Source organism: Oreochromis aureus, linkage group 17 (genome assembly GCF_013358895.1).
Source record: "Oreochromis aureus strain Israel breed Guangdong linkage group 17, ZZ_aureus, whole genome shotgun sequence".
In the NCBI taxonomy this organism is placed as follows: Eukaryota; Metazoa; Chordata; class Actinopteri; order Cichliformes; family Cichlidae; genus Oreochromis; species Oreochromis aureus.
In genome coordinates, this window is record NC_052958.1 from 8,944,175 (window position 1) to 8,967,622 (window position 23,448).

At 41.1% G+C, this 23,448-nt stretch overlaps 1 protein-coding gene across 1 annotated transcript; it reads left to right on the plus strand.

Moving 5' to 3' along the window:
• Positions 1 to 253: 253 nt before the first annotated feature.
• Positions 254 to 21,963, plus strand: nampt1 (nicotinamide phosphoribosyltransferase 1). The gene is made up of 11 exons (XM_031726509.2): positions 254 to 410; positions 6,669 to 6,825; positions 8,392 to 8,495; positions 10,264 to 10,392; positions 15,356 to 15,514; positions 15,814 to 15,950; positions 17,500 to 17,725; positions 17,838 to 17,957; positions 18,033 to 18,173; positions 18,336 to 18,470; positions 18,597 to 21,963. Exons 1-11 carry the CDS (start codon positions 357 to 359, stop codon positions 18,708 to 18,710), a joined length of 1,476 nt encoding a protein of 491 aa, XP_031582369.1. The 5' UTR covers positions 254 to 356; the 3' UTR covers positions 18,711 to 21,963.
• Positions 21,964 to 23,448: the final 1,485 nt, after the last annotated feature.

Sequence of the window (23,448 nt, forward strand, 5' to 3'; positions counted from 1 at the left end):
TGAGACAACTTTCACCATTACTATTCTTACAGGTGAAAGAACCTAGAGCTTATGTTGGAGCTGTATTTGATGGCCAATACTGATGACCAATACTGCCCTCATCTGCTCATCTTGAGAACTGCATGTAAGAGGGCCCAACGCGCAATCCAGCCGAGTGATTCCGGATATACACGACGAACGTCGGAATTTCGGTGTGACGTATGCGCCCGCCCCCGAGTCCCCGCCCCTTCCCCCGCCCGGTTCTCTCTGCCCGTCCTTCCCCCTTCCAGGCTACACACAAGGCTGGAGAGTCTCCGGCAGCACGGCGCGTAACACAACCTACTGACAGCTGCGACTCACAACCAAGGGGGGAAAAGATGGAGCACAGAGACACCGACTTCAACATATTGTTAGCGACCGATTCATACAAGGTACGGTACCCGTGATCGTCTCGGGCGAACGAGGCATTAGGTGAAGGGAGAGTCGTTAAGAGTGAAAATTGACAAAGTCAAGGTGGTTTCATCATCAGTCCCAAGGCCATCACACTGTTCTGTGTGGCCGGTATCCATCGGTTCACCGCAGGCCAAATTAGTTGGGGGAGGGAGAAGAGGGCTGGTACAACAGAGACGGTATACCACATTCACAAAGCAGGCATCCTTTTTTTTGCCTAGATTTCATGTAAGATCGCTGCTATTACCATACCAGTCCCCCCTCGGATTGCTAGTCATAGTGGTTTGCAGCTAGCTGAGTTAGCTAGCTAACGCATAGGGAGCGCAAGAGAGAGATGAAGGGTATTGATATAAAAAAAAGCTAGTATTAGCCCCTAGCTAGCAAGTGCTGTATGAACTGCACATGGGCAAAAGCTCAGTCACACTAGCTCGACGTCGTGTTAGCCACTATAGGGCTAGCTCGCACCACTCATAATGCAATTCATGACTTACGAGAAAACAAAAGCGAAAGTTAAAAATGAATCACAAGGAACAGACTTTCAAAGCGGGTTTTTAATGATGTTTGGCAGTGGGTAAGGGTTTATACACTGGCTAACGACAAGAAAAAACCCGCTGATAACCAACAATATAAACAGAGGACAAATGATTTTAGAGTATTGTTTAAGCTCACGTAGCAAGTGGTTGCCGGGACGGCTGCCAGGTCAACTGCCATGTGACACCATTCAGCAATTCGGTGATGCTGATGATAGGAAAGTAAGTCAGAAATGACAGGAGAGGGGAGTATGGGGCTACAGCAGTACAATGAATGAACAAAAAACTTGGAAATGCAGTCTAATGATACAAACTAACATCTTGAATGTATGTATACATGGATGTACTTTCATTGTGTTATCACTTTTTAAAATGTGTATCATTTACTACCACTGTGTAAAAGAATCTCTGATTAACATACTGTCTTTTGCAAGCCTGGCAGTCTATCTGCCATATTCATTTTATACAGGAAAAAACCCAAAGAGGTGTGTTTTCATTTTTTAAAAAATTCTTTATTAGCCTGAAAATGTCAGAAATATACTAATGTTAGTGTGGTTTAATTTGCCTACAGCATATCTCTTAAGTGTGCTGTTCAGTTATATTTCATGTTCTGTACCCATATATATCAGCTGCATTGCCATATCATAATTTTTTTCACCAAGGAAATAAAGAAAAAAATATCTTCACTTAAATACCTCCAAAATCTCCCGTCGGTGTGTAATGCACAGTCACACCTTACCTTTCATTTCATCCAAATGAGTGGTTTTGGTTTCATTTCATTGTTTCATTTATATACATTACAGTTTAACTTTCACTATAGGAAAAAATGAAAGTAAGCGTATACCTGATTCTGGAAGTATTCATCGATTGGGATTATCGATGAACAGCCAGTACCACTGCTGACTGGTGTTAAGTGGATGTATATGTATATTATATAGTGTGGGTGTTTTTTATGAGCTGAAACATCCCTTTGGAAGTGGTGGCGGTTTCGTGTTGAGTGGTTTCCAGAAAGTCTTAGCTTTCTGGCACCTCCTTTTGTTTTAAACTAAGTGTAAAGTATCTGGATTGACTATTTTAATAAAGGGCTTATGTAGTTAACCCCTTTATGAGACATCTACAGTGAAACTCAGTCTAGAGTATCGGATATTTCCCGATGCAACAATTACATCAAGTCCATTAAATCCTCCCACAGAGCTCATATTTCATTGATTTGACTTTATTCAAGTTATTGGAAAACAAAAAGTAGATTTCAAACAAAGACCCAGTATTTTCTGCTCCGCTTCACCACAATGTCAAAAATCAGAATACAGAATACACATTTCCATTCATAGAAAACAGTTTTTCCTTGTAACTTAAGAAATGTCATGAAGAGCTGCATAATGTCAAATAGAAGGCTACAAATGTTTTTGTTAGGTAGCAACAAAGTGTGTTCAAAGTAAAGCACAGCATTGTGTGAGAAGTCGTGTTTTCAGTCAACTAGTGATAGTTAAAGCCCAGAGAGAAGCAGCAAATGACAGTACAGATAAATGTCTCCTCACTGCAGCGCAGGCAAGTCTTACTTGTGTTGCAACACCTGTCACCCATCTTTACCTTGTATGTGTAGCTTGGCCGTGCATGACTGCAAGAGAAAGGTTAATTCAAAGAAACGCTCGGTGGTCTCTCAGAACAACTGAAGGCACACACAGGACAGAAAAACAAACTCCACCTGAGCACCTTTGTGTTTTGTGTGCTTGAATTCAAAAGAGAAGCTCTCTGTCCCAAAGGCACGCCGGCCTATTGTCTGGAAGCATGCATCCAAAAAATCTCTGCATGTTCGACAGGGAGGAGTTATATTGTGTTCTATTATTAGCACAGATTTTTAAAGAAAAGCCACATTAGTTTGTCACCATGTGACCACATTTACATATTACACTCTTCTGACCCTTAAATCCAGAGTGAAAGATGGTGAGAAAGTAAGCAGGGATCCAGGGTCTTACATTAAAGTATCTGGGGATTCATTTTAGCTTTTCTTTCTTTTTTTTTAATGCATCCCCTTGCTCTTATTTTGAAAGTTCGGGTCCTACTGTCCGGCTAAACCCGGCACTTCCTGCTTTGTGTTTCCTAATCGGAATTGTTGATACCTTTCACCTGGTTCTCCAGCGTGTCTTTCGTCCCGTGATTGGACAGACCAACTGCACGTGTTGTTTGCGTCTTTGAAAACTGGCTGCAAGCTGAAAAGCCACTTCGACAGAGAACCGTTTCACGTGCCACTACAGAGAGGTGATCAAGCCCGGAGTTGCAGAGTTGGAGTTTATCTTTGGGACCAGACTAACTGAACTTTCAGTGTGTGTTGTTCCATTATTTGTCTTTGAATTGAACTGTTAACTTCAGGTAATGGGGCAGTGCCCTGAGTGTACTGCATTTTAGGCGTGGTGATGATGGAAAAGGTTGTGGTAATAGATTTAAGGAACTTTTGTGAAACGTCCAAGCGTTTTCACAAGGCTGCCTTCATCATCTCCTTTCCAGTCTCGAAAGAGCAAATAGAAATTACGTGATGTTTATAGATGGCAACTTGTGTGCGAGAAAATTACTGACACTGCATTGACTTTCTGCGCTGTCATAGACGATCAGCGTCAGTGTATATGTTTGGTGTTTTTGATTTTAAGTATCGTGGAATCATTACACCCTCAGTTACCTCAGTATCATCAGGGTTTTAAAGGAGGAAGGAAGGAAAAAGAGGAAGCAGATAACAAGCCCCAAACCTTACTTCAGTTGCGTTTGTGTCTGATCAGTTTTCTCAGTACAAAACCCAGACTGAATGAGCTTGTGATTGTATAATAAGTACTCAAAATATCATATCCTCAAATTTATGAACCTAGAGCCTGCTTACGAGTTATTCATATATGAAAATAGTGAGATTTACTTAACAAACATCTCCTTATAGTTAAGAGGTACTGGTAAGTGATGGCACTCTGTGGTTTTACCACTACATGCACCTCCTTCCATTACTGATACTGTTACTGTAAAACTGAATTGTGTAGCTCAGTAGTTGGTCTTGTTTGTCGTAATTAGGTTCATGTTACAATAGATGGATGTTTTATAATCAAATATTCATATGTGTGTCCTCTGCTGACATTTAATAATATTGTTGGAGGACAATATGGACGTACCGCTCGTGCTTTGAAACTCTCTGATTAGTTTTGTCATTCTAAAGCCATGGGGGGGGGGGGTTGCGTGTGCGTGTGCGTGTGTGTGTGTGTGTGTGTGTGTGTGTGTGTGTACAAGGGGTGCCAGTGAATGTGTACACACGTGGTTGCACTCAGTGTCATGTTAAGTGTCTTGACTCTATTTTGAGTCCTCGAAAGCCCAGAGGAAAGGACACATACGGGGGTCAGAGTAACTGAGTGGTTCATTGACATTTATCTCATCTATACTCAATGTGGGTGTTAAGCAGTTTTGTATCTTAATGTCTTGATGCATGCTCAGTAATCCAGGTAAGGAACGCCCAAAAAGTTGATTCTGTTCTTCTGGATGTAGCGTTTTAAGTGGGAGAAACATTTTGTCACTCATCCGAGTGACTTCTTCAGTCTCAGCTGACTGCAGGTTTCCCCAGACTTATAGCATAATGACTGAAACTAACCCAATGAATGAACAATGGGCTGTGAGGTCAGTTCTTGAACTTTTATATGGATATTGTCATGACCACTGATCAACAACCGCTGATCAATAGCCATGAGTACCATTCACAGAGAGTTGGGGAATGGCTCCAATCACAGTGTTGTAAGATGGTGAAGGATGTACCCTTAGGCCCCCTCCTCGATTCACCCTTTCTCTTTTCACGTAAATGGCCTCCTTGACTCCGCGCTCAAACCAGCATTCCTCCCTGTCCAGGATGTGTGTACCCTCATCACTGAAAGAGTGGCCACTGGCCTGTAGGTGTGAATAGACTGTAGAGTCCTGGCCTGACGAGTTAGCTCTTCTGTGTTGTGCCATCCCCTTAGCCAGATGTTGTTTGGTCATGGTCATGACCCTTTGCATATTAATGATCAAGGAAAAAGAACCACCAAACTTGGAAAAAGTGGGAGTCAAACTGGAAATGGAGAACATTCTTTCAAAGTTTCACTAATGCTTAGCAAGTAGTTAGTGTTTTCAGAAAAGTCAGCGTTTTCCATACAAACTGCAGGCAAGCTGTTAGTGACCAAAACCATCGCAAGGTGTTTTTTGGTGCAGCGCTGTAAACTTCTTTGTGAATCAATTTCACATCCTAGCGAAAGCAAACAGCCTACTGCAACCACTTGCCAACCTGTCAGCCATCAAACTTTTCCCTAGCAACTGAAGGTTACCACTGAGTCTCTGCACTGTCTATGGGTTTTTGTGACTGGGCCTTAGCAATCAGTTTCATAGCAACAACTCGCCAACTGGTCATTGAGTACTTATTTTTCCTTGGTGACTAGTGTTTACCAAGGTGGTCACCAGCCGGTCTCTAGGTATGTTTGATCAGAGTCTAATGTCTAACAATAATAAATGACTCTTGCTTGTACTGTGACTTGTACTTTGACTGTGTACACGTTAGGTTCTCATGTGACACATGATGAGGCAGGAATATAATTTCTAAATGTAATTGCACTTCAGTTGTGGTAGGAGCGTTGCTGGTAGGAGTTAAACCTTTAGTTCACTCTGGAAATCCATTAGCTCATTTAGGGATTTAATTAATGACTGATGGCTACCACTGACTATGTATCGTCTCCTTTTTGTGAGACTGTATCATACGGGTATGATAGTAGAGTCTGTTATTGAAACATGTCTGGACTTGCCTTAAGCTGTTGACTTGATTGCAGACACTCTGGATTCAATTTTCACTAGAAGTGCACATAAAGCTCCAAACAACTGTTTTCCAGAGAAAATGTGTATGTGTGAGAGACAAATTTGACTTCTTTCTCCCTGAATGTGATTTTTTTTTTTTAATATAATGTTTGTTTGTTTTTTAATTTAATGCATGAAATTGAAACACTTTGATGAACTGAAATGTTTCATGCGATCACAGATAAGTTGTGAAAATGTGTGTTTATTTGGTAACAGGCTACTGATTTTATGGGATTTCTTCATTTCTGTGGAAGATAAGTTGTTTTTTTCAGTTTGAAAATGCTGCTGTTTTCCTTTGAAATCCCTTCGACGCCCTGAAATCAAGCAGGGTGTTGGTCATATTGCGTTGGTCCAAATTCTGTGTACACTAAATATTATTTTAAAGACTTGCACAATCTTAAAACGCATTCAGATAACATCAGTTCCTTCGAAAGGTGGGATTGTGCAGTATTGTACAGTGCAAAATGTACAAGATACATTGTGAAACTGGGCTACAGTGCAGGCCCATTTCCTCCTAACACTAATGATAAAATCTAGATGAGTCAATTTGCACAGTTGGCATGTTAACATGTGCATAATAGATAAAAAATAAAGTAGTTAGTGATCATGTTGGATGGGGTTTGACTCAACTTAGAAGTGAGTACACCTTCACCAATGTATGTCAGACTGAAATAAGATAAATTGGACATGTTGTCTTAGTGTTCCTGGATCCAGAAATTTATTCATGCATGGTGTCTAGGGAATTTTCAGCTGTGGCAATGGTATGCAGTATCAGACTGCTCTTGTTTTAGTTTTCTCCTAACTCGGTTAAACTGGTTAGTCATTGTTTATAGCCAGTCTAATTTGTCTTATGCTCTGTTTTGGCAGGTAACGCATTATAAACAGTACCCCCCCAACACGAGTAAAGTGTACTCCTACTTCGAGTGCCGCGAGAAGAGGACAGACCCCAGCAAAAACAGAAAAGTCAAATATGACAAAACTGTCTTTTATGGCCTACAGTACATCCTGCACAAATATCTAAAAGGTAAGTTTGGCTTTCATTTAAGTAAAAGCTCTGTAGCCGGACTAAACGAGTCAGCATGACCTGCAGCTAAGTCCAAGCTTCTCAATGGCAAATAAACACAGACTGGAGGGAGTCGGGTCACATGCAGCCATCGCGTTGTGATGTTTGCATAAATAGAAGTGCTTCCAGTCCACTTAAATTAAATAAGGGTAACAGTTCAATACTTAAATCACATAACCAGGACATGGAGGCATTTTGAACCAGCTGTGCACATTATGTTATGATTCTAGTGCTGTGAATGCAGTTTACCCAACCGCTATTTTGCTGTGGTCCAGCAATCCTCAGTCTCTAGTCAGGCGAAAGATTTTTACTGGTTAATAAAAAAAAAATTAAGTGTAGCTGAAAAAGTCGACATCCAGACTTTGGAGGGCCTTTTACAATACTTGATTGGTCCCTGTGGGAGCACACTATTGTTTTGGCCGTCCCTCTACAGGGCAAGGTCAGCATACAGGGTCAGTTGCAGAGCAGCGTGCCCAAGGCTCTTCAAAGTCATTGCTTTGCTGAAGGACACTTCAGCAGAGCAGGTGGTTTCTATCAAGTCCTGCAGCAACAGTTCTTTTATTCATTCGAAAAACAGCGAGGCTGCAGCGTGCTGCTTCACATTGATTAGGCCATACAAAAAAAACATACAACAAAAGAATCCAGGTTGGGAAAGAAAGGAGAAAACAAGACCAGCCTGAAATAAGCCCAAAACACTCTATGCCCTAATTAACTCAAGATGATTAACGCTGACGCTCACGTCCTGAGAGGCAAAAGAGAGGGCAAGAGAGAGTGTCGAAAGAATGCATCTCCCTCATGTCTGTTAAGCGGATTTCATGGTGTGGTAACAGAGGTGTGGAGAAAGTGCCACGGATAACAGAGAACATAGACGGAGAGGACAAAAGCACAGCTGCTCTTTCGCTGTCCGAGGGAGAAAAGCTGGCTCGGCAGAGCGTCGCTCGGAGCACAGTGATTAGGCCATCTACCAGCGATGCATCCTCGATCCTCTATCCTCTAACTAATTTCATGAAGAAGTGCAAGTAAAAAAAACAGAACCTCTGTTACCAAAGCTACAAGAAAACCTCCCCATTCAGAGATTTTAACCCGCTAATGCATTGTTGAAAGAGGGTTACATTAAAGTAGCTTAGTATAAAATCTAGAAACCAAAGAAAGCAGCTAGCTCCACTTACACTTCATGGTTTTATAAATCACGATAGAGATGATTGCACACGCATGTAACACTGTCAGACCTTTCTTTTGCATTTCCTAATAAACCACAGTATCCCCTTATAGCGCCTTTCCCATCTGTGGTATGCTGTGTTTAATAGTTTCCATGAACTAGAAACTAGTCAGACTTGAAATGAGACAAGGATGTAGTTGGTGTCACATGTTTTCCAAACAAAGATGCCTTCTCAGCAGCTTCAAACTTGATTATCGTGGTGGACAGTAGAGAAGCACACCAGTGCTGCGGTGTTTGTTTCACCAACCTCTTCGTCTGTACTGTCTCCCGCTTCCTCCCTTATTCCCCACCTACTTCCTGCTCTCCAGGAAAAGTAGTGACTCCAGAGAAGATTCAAGAGGCGAAGGAGGTCTACAGAGAACACTTCCAGGATGATGTTTTTAATGAGAAGGGGTGGACTTATATTTTGGAGGTAAGAGAGTACTGAAAGTGCTTAGAAAAATGTTTTTTTGTGTGTCTTTTTTCCTATATGATGAAACATTTTTTTAGGTATGTTTGTAGATAGGTTTCCTAAACAATACAGACTGTTTCAGGAAATAGTTTATTAAGGAAAAAACTGTGTGTACATGTACACAAGCACATCGTAATGTTACCACATGAAACACTGTGGTGTTGATGTTTCGGGTGTCAGAGAAGCTAGAGGTCTGAGTGCACACCAGGAGATTCAGCGTGTTCCTGGAAAACTGTTTTAAGGCAATTTTTTATCATTAAAAACTAGAGTTGTTTAAAAAATCATTACTAAAAAGAACGCCTCTATCAGATGCTCGTTTGCAGCGGTACAGACACAAAACTCCTGTCATGGCCTCCTCCATTTGGCACATATCACAGTACCAGACCAACAGGCACACACACTCAGCCCCTCCCCTTACTAGCAGCACTATATGAGGAATTCTGAGGGGTCAGTAAAGCATCAGTTTCAACAACATTTATCTATTAAACAGTTAATTTGAATGGTACGTGTTAGCCATAGCCAGCTAACTATTAGCAATTATCAGTTAGTCACATTAGTCGTTGGTTAAAGTAGTGGCTACGGCTAATAATGAAATAATATCGTTAGTGTTGTTGCTAGGAAGCAAACATTAAATCTCCGTGTCTGTAATGTTAATACATTGTTCATTTCACTGGATACTAAAGTCTACGAACAAATAGACAAAAATAGTAACAGCCTGCTTTACCGATTCCACTCTAACAGCAATTAAAATATAGTGCTGAGTCAAGTGCAGCACTACCCCAGGCAACCAAAAATACTGTTTTTTTGCTTCTTTTTTTTTTTCTGATAGAAATGTGTACCTTATTGCTATGTTATGTCCTCGATGGAAATTGTGTTTTGTTTTTTGTTTTGCAACCAAACCTAATCGGCAATTAAAAACTATGGAAATGAACGTAATGCTTCCCACTTTAACTTACCTTTCCTTCCGAATCAATGGTTTATCTCTGAAAATCTTTTCTGCAGCTTAGATATAAATCCTGCTGTGCGATATGACCAAAATCTCTTATCCAAATGTCCCGACAACGATATATATCACAAAAATGTTACATCTTCTGTAAATTCTGTGAATCTTGGGGAACTCGACTTGCGTTAAGTGTTTTCAACTGTGCGTCGTGTAAATGGAGTCAAGTGTTGCATAAGTTGAAACGGCTGCAATTTTCTTTGTATTTATTACACGGCGGGCTGTGGGGAAAAGCCTGTTCTAAGGTTTATTTTTTAGCACCTGACGGCTCTTCTTGGCTTCTCGTCCGTAAACTCTCTGCATACTATTTCTCGTGATTCAGTTTATTTTGAAAAATCTCAACAGGCTCTTCAGCTTTATTGTGAAAGGTTTATGTGGAAAATAAACAAGCGGACGGCGGAGCCACGCGATGGTTTTACCGTCGTTGTTGCTAACGACAACGCATAAAACAGTCGCGTGTCCGTCCGTAGTGTGGTTTATAAAAAAGAGAGAACTTTAAGAAATTCTACAGTGACCATCAAAACGATGAAAAAATATTGCCGTAAACAGTTTATTTTGCGACACCACGAAACAAACGATAGCATAATATGAAACGATAGACGTTTTTATCGTCATCCGATATATATCATTATGTCGAACAGCCCTAAATCCGTTAATATATCCAGGAAAGTGATGCTGGTAACCTTTAAAGCGGCAAATATATTTGTGTGCATTTCTTTGTCTTTACAGAAATACAACGGACACCTGCCCATTGAAATCAAGGCAGTGCCAGAGGGGAGTGTCATTCCTCGAGGCAATGTTTTGTTCACAGTGGAGAGCACAGACCCCGAATGCTACTGGCTCACTAACTGGGTGGAGGTACGTTTGGTTTATGGACACGGGTCGGGGTGGGATCTGAGAGGGCCCTGACATGACGTCTTTTATTCATTTATGGATTTGAGGTGTACGTTTTATGTGTGATCTATAACAAAAAACTGAATTTTGACTGTTGTTTAGATCTGTCTTGTGGATTTCAGTTGCTTTTCAGTGTAGTGCTAAATCACAGGAGAACCCCTTCACAGTGTCACTACTGGAAGAGCTCTATCAAGTTAAAAGCCCTCGTAAATTTCATACCCCTGTGCCCTCATATGCCATTGAAATTTTTTATGTGCTCATCACATTGCTACTAAAACTACATCGCTAGGCTTAGCGATACCATTTAATGGTTATTTGATAATTAATAGAAGAAGGAAGACATTAGCAACGTTTAGGTCCCATTTATTACAATAGAGAGGTAATAGTTTTATAAAAGCCATAAACAATTTAGTTTGGCAGCATGCCCTGCGACACTTCATGACTTCTTAAATCTCACTGAGTTGCAATTCTGCCATAGTTTATAGCTTAATACCCACTTGGAGACGTACTTGTGTTACAACTGCAGCAAAAGGATAGTGGCAGGAATATCCTTACTTGTTGCTTTTTATTAGACCCTTTCTTTCGGAAATTATTCTAAGAATGTAGTAGTAGTAGGTTCATATGGTCATTGTTGTACACTTACACTTATTTGACACCAAAAAAAGAAGTGTAAATTGAGTTTTGTGTGCTGCAGACTGAAACACACTTAATCGCTTCTTTGTTGAGATCAAGGTGAAAATATTGATACCACTTTGGTGGCTCTGTAAAAGGCATACAAAAGCCACCTACCAGCCCATTTTAAACTCATTAACTACAACATAATGCATGATCCCTTTTATTTAAAGGTCAGGGTGAGGAGTTAGCGCCACTCGAGACTATACAAGACTGCTGTGAACTAATATACTGCACATCAACAGAATAACCTGAGCATATACTGTTTATGTGATTATTTATATCTTCAAAACAAATCTACAGATGCCAGATATATGGTGTCTAGTTCAGTTAGAGCTAGCTGGCTAGCCAGGCCTGCATCACTTTTGGGTATTATTCCTTTGTATATTTACAGAATTTATTGCTGTCCAAAATAAACATGACTTTTTGCTTCATGACTTAGTATCATGGAACTATGGTCACTTAGTATTTTATCTAGTAGTATTGTTAGCAAGAAAGCTAAAGTTAGCCTTGGGGGATTAATATTGAAATTATTGATTTGTTATCTTATTGCACTGATTGTAGTGCATATATGAATATAAGTCTGTATCTAACCCATCTTAGCTTACTCCCTGGCTAAAGTTGTTTCTGGCAAAATGCTATCACGCAATATCTTGTCTTTCTGTTCAGTGTTTGTTGGCGGTGAAAGCTTGTTGATTTGTGGACTCCATTCATTAGCTAATGTTAGCAGGTCATTGACTTCAAAGTCAGTAGTCTTTTTAAATATCAGGGAAGGTCTAGTTTTTTGAGATTATATCATATTTGATTTTGTCATGTTATGATGTCATATTTTACCTTTCTTGACAGCCAGACTACCTGTGCTTTTCCTGATTCTACTATTTGTTCTAAGATGATCTAATTATCTTTAGTTTTATTTTTCACTACACAGAAGAGTGATGTCACTATTTCCATCTAATAAATAAGCATATTTAGCAGATATCTTTTAACCATACTGTAGGTTTCACATAAAATTCCAGAGAAAGTTAAGCAGATTTCAGTGACTTTATTCTGGTAGTTTGAGTACTGCATTTTTACACTGAGCTGATCCACAGTATGACTCCTCTCTGAGATCAGGATTATCATGAACTTAATGCTGCATGAACAGGCTGTCCTCAATGACTCGGCAAAACTAGATTCATTTACCAACCACTTTCTTCCACTTCACTTTCACTTTCTGTTCTTCTAACTGCTGTCTTGTCTCCTGCTGTTTCTTTTTCTTTTTCACCATGTCAAACCAGTTCATAAATATCACGTTTGACTGTTCCTACAAATGAATCACTCGTGATTAATCAGAAACAGCACGCTTTTGTTTATGTCTGTTGATGCAAAAAGGCTTTTCATAATCTATATGCACACACTTACCAGCGCATTAGTATGTTCAGAAATTCTAATGTATCCTGAAAGTGGTATGCGTTTGGAGCTATTATGTGATGCACACACTCTCGACTCTGTGATGGCATAGTACTTGGAGGTCACCTACAGCCAAGAGCTATGTGACGGCACGTCCACAAACCCATTTACACACACTTGGTAAGTTTCTGTGGCTGATATAAATACACACATAAACAGACACACACGGGGGGGTCATTCTTCATGGCTGTGAGGTAAAATTAGCCACAGACTGGTGTCCTTGAGCTGCGTCATTAGGTCATACTCTATTTATCTCTTTCCCTTTCAACCTTGCTGTCTCTTCTTGTTTCGCTTTTCTAATTTTCTTCTTTGTCACATCATTTTTTTCCCTTTCTTCTCTATTGCTTTCTCGTCCTTTTTATTTATTTATTTATTTATTTATTTTTTGCTATTACCTTCCCCATTCTCATCCCGCTCTGTTGTTCCTTATCGCCGTCCATTTTGTTCTGGGACATTGACAGAGTAGTTGTGTTGTTGTGTGTACGGTGTGCATTCCTTCTTAGTGTTGCTTTTACTGCCCCTCCATTTTACCGTGGCAGAAAGTATCCTTTACAAACTGTCGCCTGACAATGACAATGGTAGAAAAATTGCAGTGTAACATTGCTTACACTGTACTTAATCTGTTACACACAAATGTAGAATTGGTTATAACTACTACATGCCCATGCTACAGTGTTGTTTGATCTGTTTGTGCAGTTGGCAAACCGATACACTTAATCACATTGAGAAAAGTTGCAAAAAAGATGGCGTTTGTATGCTAAAAACAGGCATTTTAGCACACCGCTAGGTGTGTATTATTTGGCTTTTGTAGATAAAAATGACATGGTATTGACATAGGATGCTTTTATAAGGTATAATATGTGTATAAAGGCTCAAAACAGGGTGATTAAGCCTGTTGCCAGGCAACACAATGCCATGTTGACATCATAAAATCTCATGCATAACTCAACTTTTCTAAGATATAAATTAGATGTTACTGTTGTGAAATAAAAAATGATACGGTTCTTTTAAACAGTGTATAAATGCTACCAGTGGGTCACTTTAACCTGTTGCGACCAGGCAACAAAAGGACATGATAATGTGTGATATAAATAAGAACTTTCAGCGGCCTGTGCAAAGTTTGGTTGCTCAACTTCTTATAGTCTAGGAGGAGTTTGCGGACAAGGAAACAAACACGCACATGCGCACAGAGTTTTTGTTTTATTGTAAGAAATTTACAGCCTGCAAAAGTAAAATAATAACTATCATTTGAAAAAGAAGACAGCTGGGCTTCTTTAGGTTTGTGAAGACCTTTCAAGTTTGTATCCAAGAGGCTTCTTCAAGTCTAAAAACTAATGGTGGAGAGTCCCAGAGATTTAACTCCATGTGGTAGGTGGTGCTCTTTGGAGGCGGTCCTGAGGGTCCACCGCCATTTGTTTTTAGGAGTGAAGAAGCCTGCTGGATAAGAGCTCAAGCTCTCAAGACTACCAGGTCCTGGAACCTACACAGAAGCAATAAAAATTCAAAATTTAATTTTAATGCTTATGTGATTTCATAGATTTTTGATTTCCAGGAAAATGATACAGAGCCATCATAACACAGTCAGCATTTAGATAAGTTTAAAAAAAGCCTATGTGTTCCTTTATATGTATCTCTATGAGGACATGAGTTCCAGAGGTGGTGAGTGGGGATATTTTGGCCTGCCAGAAACCCCTACAAGAGCTATTTAAGTGCTGAGACTCGTTTTAAAGGTTAAGGCTAGCATTAGCATTAAAGGACAGGGTCAGGGGCTAAATGTCAGTGAATGTCCTCGCAAAGATAGCCTTACAAACGCGCGTGTGTGCGTACACATGGACTTTGGACTTTCTTTGGCAGTCACATGAGTCCATATTATGGAATTATAATTAGGCTGAGGATGCATGTGACCTGATCAGTGTTATAAGGTAGAAACACACTGCATAGTGTTAGGAGGCACAAAGAGTGTGAGCTAGGTAAACAGAGAATTTTTATAGCCTTAGTTATATTTAGAGTTTTAGTCTTGCTTGGTCTCTTTATCTGCTGTTAATGAGGTTCAATCTACATAGCATAGTACTTGGTTGTCATTCCTAACATGAAATGTTTAAATCGCAGTATGCGGTTACATATTCTTAGTTTAGTGCTCTTGTTCATAATCCTCTTGTCACCATATTGCACAGGTTTCTCTTTTTATCAAACTTTTTCTGCATTATCTGTTCTTACCGCAGCTTAAATCTGATGACTGCTTTGACAAAATGGATTTTGAATTTACAAGGAGGAGAGCTTTAGAAAGCGAGGGCAAAACACTGACTGGCAGATCGTCACAGAATCACGCTCTATGCTTCAGACTGCAGAAACTATGTATTCCTAAAATTTCCCAGGTGGCGGAGAGTACAGATAAGCCACTTGTTTTCATATTAAAGTCATTGACTGTGGTCCAGAGTTGACATGAAGCAACAAGGAATGTACTTTTCCCAGAGTTTGTCTTTGGTGAATGAGCAGGCCGCTGTGATCCCTCTGAGCCTGTTAGTTTTGGGTTTTAGTTCCATTTAAATATTGGGAAAGCAAAAGAATTGGGCCAGACATTCACCGGTCTGTTGCCTGCAGGGGAAAAAAACTTGACTACGCTTGCTTTTTTCTTTTTTCTTTTCTTTTTTCTTTTTTGCTTACCATTAACTGTTATGAATATTTAGTCTGATAACCTGGTTTGCTATAATAAATGCACATGGAAAAACTCGGAGCATAATGACACCCTGAAACAGTTATAAATATCCAGTAAAGTGAACTGAACTCTCCTTTCTTTCTCCGTCAGACCATCCTGGTTCAGATCTGGTATCCCATCACTGTGGCGACCAACTCTAGAGAGCAAAAGAAGATCCTTGCCAAGTACCTCTTAGAGACTTCGGGGAATTTGGAGGGGCTGGAGTATAAACTACATGACTTCGGCTACAGGGGCGTTTCCTCACAAGAGGTATGAAGAAAGCTAAAGGATTTAAATCTGGTTAATTTAAGGACAAGGACAATAAAGCTCATCAGAGATTTCAAAAACAAAGAACATTAAGACATGGTCTAGTCCACATTTTGCTATCCCTTGCAAACGTAAGGTTTGAACAGGAGGTGGGTGGGGCTTCTGTGCACAAAGCCATCAAAGAGCATCTGCAATTGCAAATCTATAAATGAGAAAATAAGGGGAAGCATATTATTTCCACTTTAAGGTTGTTTAAAGCACTTCAAGGTCCCTAACCACCAACCTATCCTCTTTATTCACAGACTGCTGGCATAGGAGCCTCCGCCCATCTGGTCAACTTCAAGGGCACAGACACAGTCGCTGGCATCGGAGTCATTAAGAAGTACTATGGCACCAAGGACCCTGTGCCAGGCTTCTCAGTGCCCGCTGCCGAGCACAGGTACACACACGTTTTACTTTACTGGCCTTATTTATTTAGTGTTAATCTGTAAAGGACTTTATGTTCCTGCTTAGAGATGGAATATTTGTCTGTGCAGTGTACCGTTCTGAGCTGTGTTTTATTGCAGATACGGCCGCACAGTTTACCGTGCGGTTTCACCACCTGCTTTTAAACTTTTGGAGATTTACTTCCAGACTCCATGTAATGACGGGTGTCTGAGAAACGCTGCTTTCAAGGGACTCCAAAGATTTGCACAAACTTTAAGCAGCTCATACAGGTTGCTAAATTACTGCACACAGTTTTAATTATCTGCATTTAGGCCACACATTCACCTGTTCTCTAGGAAAATCTCAGCTGTCTTTATCTGTATTGCTGCTTTTGATGAAATGGTGCACAGTTTGGCCAAGATCCCGCTCTGGAATCCAGCTTTTCATCCACAGAGAAGGAAACTTGCTTCACCTAATTATGTGCCAAAGCTGTTGATGTAGAGATTTTTGTCAGCCAGAGTGAATATTTATTCAGCATTTGGCTCATGATGGTGTTAATTTTCTCTCCTGACTTGTGCTTGGTCACCCTCGCAGTCATTATCTGGTTCGTCTATTTCATTCGGTGAATGGTGCTGTGATTAGCTGGAAGTGAGAGTTTTGATTGGCTGCTGCCCCGGCGCACATCCCTCTCCATTTATCCTGCCTACAGACACCTCTCCCTTTCTGTTTCGCTCTCATGCGCACACACACACACAGCAGCTTCATACTGGCCGCCAGCGCTGTTACTGCTGCACCAGCGCACCCTTCTTCCCCATACCAGTGCATTGTGGGATAGTGGCTGGAGTTGTTATAGCAACTGTTATGCAATGGCCTCCCTCCTGACATCGGTTTCGTTTCTACCTCCTCAGTGGGAGGAGTCGCAGTGATATTCCAGAGGAAAAGGGAGGGTTGATTTTTAGAGAAAAGGTGTGTCACCCTCAGTTTGAAGAAATCAGTGCCAGCAGTGTGTGCACACTGCACATGTTTCATGTATTGGGGTTGTGCCAAGAATCTCAGGAGCTGCAGCGCATAAAACTAAAATTATCTTCAGGGCCAGGTTGGATTCTGGAACAACACAAAGGAGAGCACCAAATCCTTAAAACAAAGCAAAATGATCATAATAAGCATCTGCTGTCCAAGACCTAATAAGCATAAAGTCCAGATCTTCATATTTTGCTGATGGCATAGAATTTGCCCTTCTCCATTTACCTTACCTTGTTATCATGGTGCGTGATGCATTAATATTAATATTTGATGTATTCATCAGGAGCTATGGCCTTTTTTTCCTTGTCTGACTACACTGGTGATGCTAGGTGATGCAGAAGAACGCCAGCATCAGAAGTGCACACAGCTGTTGTACAGTACCTGTAAGATCATATTTGGGCTCATCTTAGACTAAAGCCTGGAGTGCAGCGCCCTCTTCTGGACACTCTGGGACACTATCACGCGATCAGTGTGTTTGGTCTTTTCTGTCTTACTCTTCTTCAGATGTATATTTAATAGCTCTGCCATTCTCTCTGCAGTACCATCACAGCGTGGGGGAAAGACCATGAAAAAGATGCCTTCGAGCACATCATCAAGCAGTTCCCCAGCGTGCCTGTGTCCATAGTCAGCGACAGCTATGACATCTACAACGCCTGCGAGAAGATTTGGGGAGAAGACCTGCGGGCGCTGATCGAGATGCGCAGCGCAGACGCCCCGCTCGTCGTTCGACCAGACTCAGGAAACCCGCTCGATACGGTTTTGAAGGTGCGGTCACACAAACTTTACTTTCTTTATCTTTATCTTTAACCCAGCCAGGAAACTCAACTTTTCCTCTCTGTACCTCCTCCTCCATCCTCTCTTCTTTGACCGTTTACAGGTTTTGGAGATTCTAGGTAAGAAGTTTGCACCAAAGGAGAACTCTAAAGGGTTCAAAGTTCTCCCTCCTTACATTAGAGTCATACAAGGAGATGGAGTGGATATCAACACACTGCAAGAGGTACAGGCACATGGCGCCAGATGATCAAAGTTCGAAGTCAGCGGCAAGGTTTGATTGTGTGTATTTGTTCTCCAGATTGTGGAGGGAATGAAGGAACACAGATGGTCCATTGAGAACATTTCCTTCGGGTCCGGAGGGGCTCTGCTGCAGAAACTGACCAGAGATCTGCTCAACTGCTCATTCAAATGCAGCTACGTGGTCACCAACGGACTAGGGGTGAGGACCGGGTGAATGGGTCTACATTTTTTATGTGGCTTTGTAGCTGTTAAAGTGCACTTTGTGGAAATCATCATTTATTCATCCATGATCACAGACAGACTTTTCAGGGATGTCCTTTCTGTTTCAGTGTGACATAGATCTTTTTGTGCTGTATCTCAGGTGAACGTGTTCAAGGATCCGGTGGCAGACCCCAACAAGAGGTCGAAGAAAGGTCGTCTGTCTCTACACCGGACCCAGAGCGGAGACTTTGTCACTCTGGAGGAGGGCAAGGGCGATCTGGAGGAGTATGGCGTGGTGAGTTCACACAAACCCTTTTCTCTACTCAATTGTTTTGATTGTTCACAAGTAATTTGATTTCATACGAACGCTGCCATTCTCACTTTTTTGTTGTTGTTGTTTTGTCTTTACTCTTTCTTCCAGGACCTGTTGCACACTGTCTTTCGTAATGGGAAGATTGTGAAGACGTACACATTTGACGAAGTCAGAGACAATGCTAAGCTCAAAGAGAGCGAGCTTGAAGAGCTGCTGCACTGAGTGCAGTCCTGCTAATCCCCACATAATATCCAAACCCCCCGCCCTCCAAAAAAAAAAATATCCTTTTCCTTTCAATCTTTCACCTGTAGGCCTCCATTGTTACCCTAGAGAATGGAGGTAGTGTGCACTGTTGATAGACCCCACCTTTGAAGCCCGAGAATCTGTCAGAGTGTCCCTAAAAACTTCAGATTTCCTTAAAATTCCTGAATTTTCACCCTCTGTTCTCCAGCCAAGTGGGGAATAAGAAATTTTAAAAACGCCTCAGATCAGTGACAAAGCCCTTTAGAATGTGGGGGTGGGAGTCGGGGACAGAAAGAAAATGTGTTGTTGTGAGCAAAAGAAAAAGATGTGAGAGAAGTTGTGATTGTGATGTTAGAACATTCAAATCCTTGTGCTACTGCCCTAAGTTGATCACCAGCGCGTTGCACTGATAGGCCGGCTACATCGCAGCTTAACAAATATGTTGGTCCGGCTGCTGGTAGGAGGCGCGGCGACAGACCTTTGCCGTGACGCCACACGCGCGAGGGCACTTGAGATGATTGTAGGTTTTTTGAATGAGCTTTTCGACGGCCGCGTGCCGAATGAACCTGAGATGAGTGATAAAGAACCTGGCGGAAGCCACACCCACACGAGTTAACATTCTCCATGTATCCTGTACAGAACTGTTTAGAAAAAAAAAAATACATGTCTGAATCTACTTAGCGTTGTCTTTTATGTGAAGAAAGAAAACGATCACGGTATATCACAATGCACCGATTACACTTGGACTTACGGAAAAATCATGAACGCTCGGACTTGGAGCACGAGTAATGAAAGGTTAATTTCCTCCACAGTTCTTGCTTTTTAGTAGTTACAATAAATAAATAATACTAATTATAATAGGCCAATATTCAAGTCAAGTACTCCCACTGTCCCACCACAAAATTATTGGTGCATCTCTGGAGGTATATCTGATCATTTGCTTACTGTTATGTTGCCCACAGTGCGTTCCCATCATGAAGGTTTGATCCACAATCCAAATCACACCACAAAAATCACAAATGGAGGAAGACAGAGCTTAATCAAGCACTTTTTTTTTTCTTTTTTTGTAATTCTCATTGAGTTTTCAGATTCAGGTTTGATTACATTCAAATAAACATTCAGTAATAGACATTTAAATCAATCGGAAATTAAAAAGGTGCAGAGATTAGATGGTTCCCACTGAACTTTAAAGAGTGGGGGGTTTTTTTGGATTAGGTCTTCATGATGGTGAATGGCCAGTCTTTGCTGTTAATCAGACCAAGAGTTGATGTGAAAAAAATACATTGCAGAAATCGCCTTCACTGGAATGAAGAGGACAAAAACCTTATGTGTTTCTGAAAGATGATGTGCATATATATGGCGCCTTGGCTGAGATGTTTGTTCATTGTTGGTTCTGATGTCTTTGTGTGTGTGAATGTGTGTGTGAGTGTGTGTGGGGGGGGTGAGAGAGACGTTTTCTTCCTTTAAACGACTGTGTGGTATTTCCCTTTTCTGCAAATGTGCTTGTTTGTCGTGGGGATAAAACAACATTCTTCCCTGCCTTTTATTCTGAAAGGAGACGTTGTGACAGTCTAGTGGTGACATGCTAGAGAGTTAGTTTAACTTTTTGGCAACCCAGAGGCTTAAAAATTAAAAAATTAAAAAAGCGAGAATACTTTCTGACACTAACATGCACCAGCCTTGCATTGGTAGTCAGTGGAGCATAGTTGCTGGTCAGCAAAGCATTGCCCCTTAGTATCACTGCCTTAACTTTTGAAGGGGAGGAATGGTTGTTTGGATTTATTGCCCTGGTGTAAATGGGGGTTTTGCTTGCTAATGCCTTTCGGAGTTGATCAACTTTCCATTCAGAGCATCTTAGCCAGATTGTGGTGGGTGTCATTTCCTGAGTTGACCTTTTTCAGAGTGAAGGGATTTTTCTAGTAGAGTGCTAGGAGCTGGTGACATCACAGGACAAAGAGAGTTGCGTTTTTTTAATGGCAGTCGCCAAGTTGTGAAAGTACCAGAGTGACTTATCTCAGTACAGTCCACAGGAGATAAAGCTTTTGGCGCTCCTCATAATTCACGTAGCACCACCAAAAGGATTACATTTGAAGCTCTCGGGTTTGTGGACTGCCATTTGTGATTCGTTCCATGGGGTTGATTTAGTCGTAATCACATGATACTGTAATCGTGAGCGTTGCTGGTAATTCAGGCTCAACGGCACCCTCACGGAGCTGCTGCACCGGCTGTAGGCTGTCTTGTTTAAACTTTAAAGTCTCCAGGTGGTAATTTATTCCCTGTCCGTACACGCTCTTCAGACGCTCAGCTGCTTCACATTCATAACTTCACACGCTACGCCCTCTGGGAGCTCCACAGAGCCGCCACAGCCTCACCGGAGCTATTAGAGCATCAGCGATCTTCTTTTTTTTTTTCTTCTCCCCCCCCCCCACAATGTAACCAACCTTGATAACGCCTGTGATGTCACCAACTCCCATTCCTCTCCACTGGCTCAGACCCATCGCGCTCAAACACAGACAAGCTGAGCAAATCACCCACTGATACAACATCGGACCGTTGTTCAATTTTCCTTTATTTTTTTCCCCCCTTCTTTCCGCTGCTGTTATCTGTAAGGTCATATGTCATCCAGCTGTAACAAGTAATGAACCTGTAGTCCTTTTACATTCAGAAAAATTTTCATTTTACTATTTTGATACTGTCTCGGTTCTTACCTCAGAGAAATATTATTTTGTATGACAAAGGAAAAAAAAAAAAACGAATATGCCAGAAATCTAGCAGTAAATATCCTTATTTACAACTGATGCGGCCATACTGCCTTCTCACTTGTACATAAAAACAAGTAGTTTGACTGAAAGTGGAGAGGGCAAGTTAGGGGAGGCAACCACACTTGATGAAATTATTATTTTTGTCAAAACGATCATTTTTGTACCAACAGAAGAATATCCAAAACTGCTTGACAGACCTAGCAGTGCGACTGTCAAGCTTTTAGCTTCTGTTTGTGTGGGCGCATGGTCCGGTGGGAGTGCTCTGTGTGTGTGTGTGTGTGTGTGTGTGTGTGCGTGTAATGAATGAAAGTGTTTGTGGATACTATTTTTTTTTTCTCTCTCTGTTGTTGTTGTTTTACTTGTATGTATATGTTGATTGTTCCAAATTCTCTCCCAGCACAAATGATATTTTAACTAACATAACATGCTATGTTGTCAACAATACATTGATTAAAGATGCCACCCTGTCAGTTTGAAGTGCTTCATTTATCGCGCCCCTTTTTTGTTTTTCGATTGATAGCATTGGCCTTTCCAACAAGTGCCTTTGAAATTACTTAACAGCCCTAATGCAGAAACAGCTGGGAGGCTGTGTGAGATGTACATAAAAACACAAAGTAGTGAATATGAACTCTTATAGAGCCGTTTTTATTCACAATAGAACAGAAAACATCAAGTGTTTAAAAATGAGCAAATATACCATTTTAGGAAAAGTATTGGCTCGTCACATTCACTGAATTTGATGGCAGCGTTACAAAATACTTGCGACACGGCCATGTTTACTGCTGTGTAACGACAGTCTGGGAACTGAAGAGACCAGCTGCTGGAATTCTGGGAGAGGAATGTTGTCCTGTTCTTGTCTGGTATACTGAAGGATTCAGCTGGTAAGAGGTCTGGACTGCAGGCAGGCCAATTCAGCACCCGGACTCTTCTACTATGAAGCCACGCTGTTGTAATTGATCCAGTATGCAGTTTGGCATTGCTTTGTTGAGATGTGCAAGGCCTGCCCTGAAAAACATGTCTGGATGGGAGCGAATGTTACTCTTAAACCTGTATATACATTTCAAATTGATGGTAGATGTGCAGGCTGTTAATTCCACAGGCACTAATGGACCCCAATACCAACATAGATGCAGGCTTACGAGCTGGATGGTCCTGCTCCTGTACTCCAGAGGATGTGGCGTTCATGTTTTCCAAAAAGAATTTCAAATTTCAATTAATCTGACCACAGAGCAGTTTTCCACTTTGCTTCAATCCACTTTAAACGAGCTTTGGCCCAGAGAAGACGCCAGTGTTTCTGGATCACATTCACATATGGCTTCTTCTTTGCATGCTAGAGGCTTAACCTGTGTTAATAAACCGGGATTTCTGGGAGTGTTCCTGAGCCCATGCAGTGATGTAAAGGACAGAATCATGCCATAATTTTAATGCAGGGCTCCAGTACTGATTTCTGGCCTTGTCCCCTCTGCATAGAGATGTCCTCAGTCTCTCAATCTTTTTCAAAATTTTCCTCCAGCTGCTTCTCTTTAGTCTCAATTTAAATATTTGCTGTTTTCTGTGTTATACTGTGAATAAACTGTGGGTTAATGGGATTTGCAAATCAATGCATTCTATTTTCATTTACATCTTACACAGCATCCCAACTGTTTTGGAATTAAATGATAAAGCCTTAGTAATTTTTACAGCAGCAACGTAGGAAGGCATTAAACAGTGAGCCCACATTTGGAGATTTAATGGTCAACCAAGCGTCAGACTAACACAGGAGCCTGCTCTTTGTTTTCCTTCTCCAAGTGACAGCAGCCCCTGAATCATAATGTTTCTTTAAACCTAGTAAATCTTTAATCACTGGTTGGAAGAGTTTGTATATTTAACGAGTTAAAAATGCTGACTTTATAATGTTTATTTGAGAATTTAAAATCCTGATAAAGTTAATAGTATAAAAGATGGCTGCAGCCTTT

Bases quoted from the DNA above. Each gene is read 5' to 3' on its own strand.
- nampt1 (XM_031726509.2), top strand. From the start codon at position 357: ATGGAGCACAGAGACACCGACTTCAACATATTGTTAGCGACCGATTCA. The intron at 6,826-8,391 runs GTAAGTTTGGCT...CCTGCTCTCCAG, and splicing joins CCTGCACAAATATCTAAAAG to GAAAAGTAGTGACTCCAGAG. The intron at 17,958-18,032 runs GTACAGGCACAT...TTTGTTCTCCAG, and splicing joins ATATCAACACACTGCAAGAG to ATTGTGGAGGGAATGAAGGA.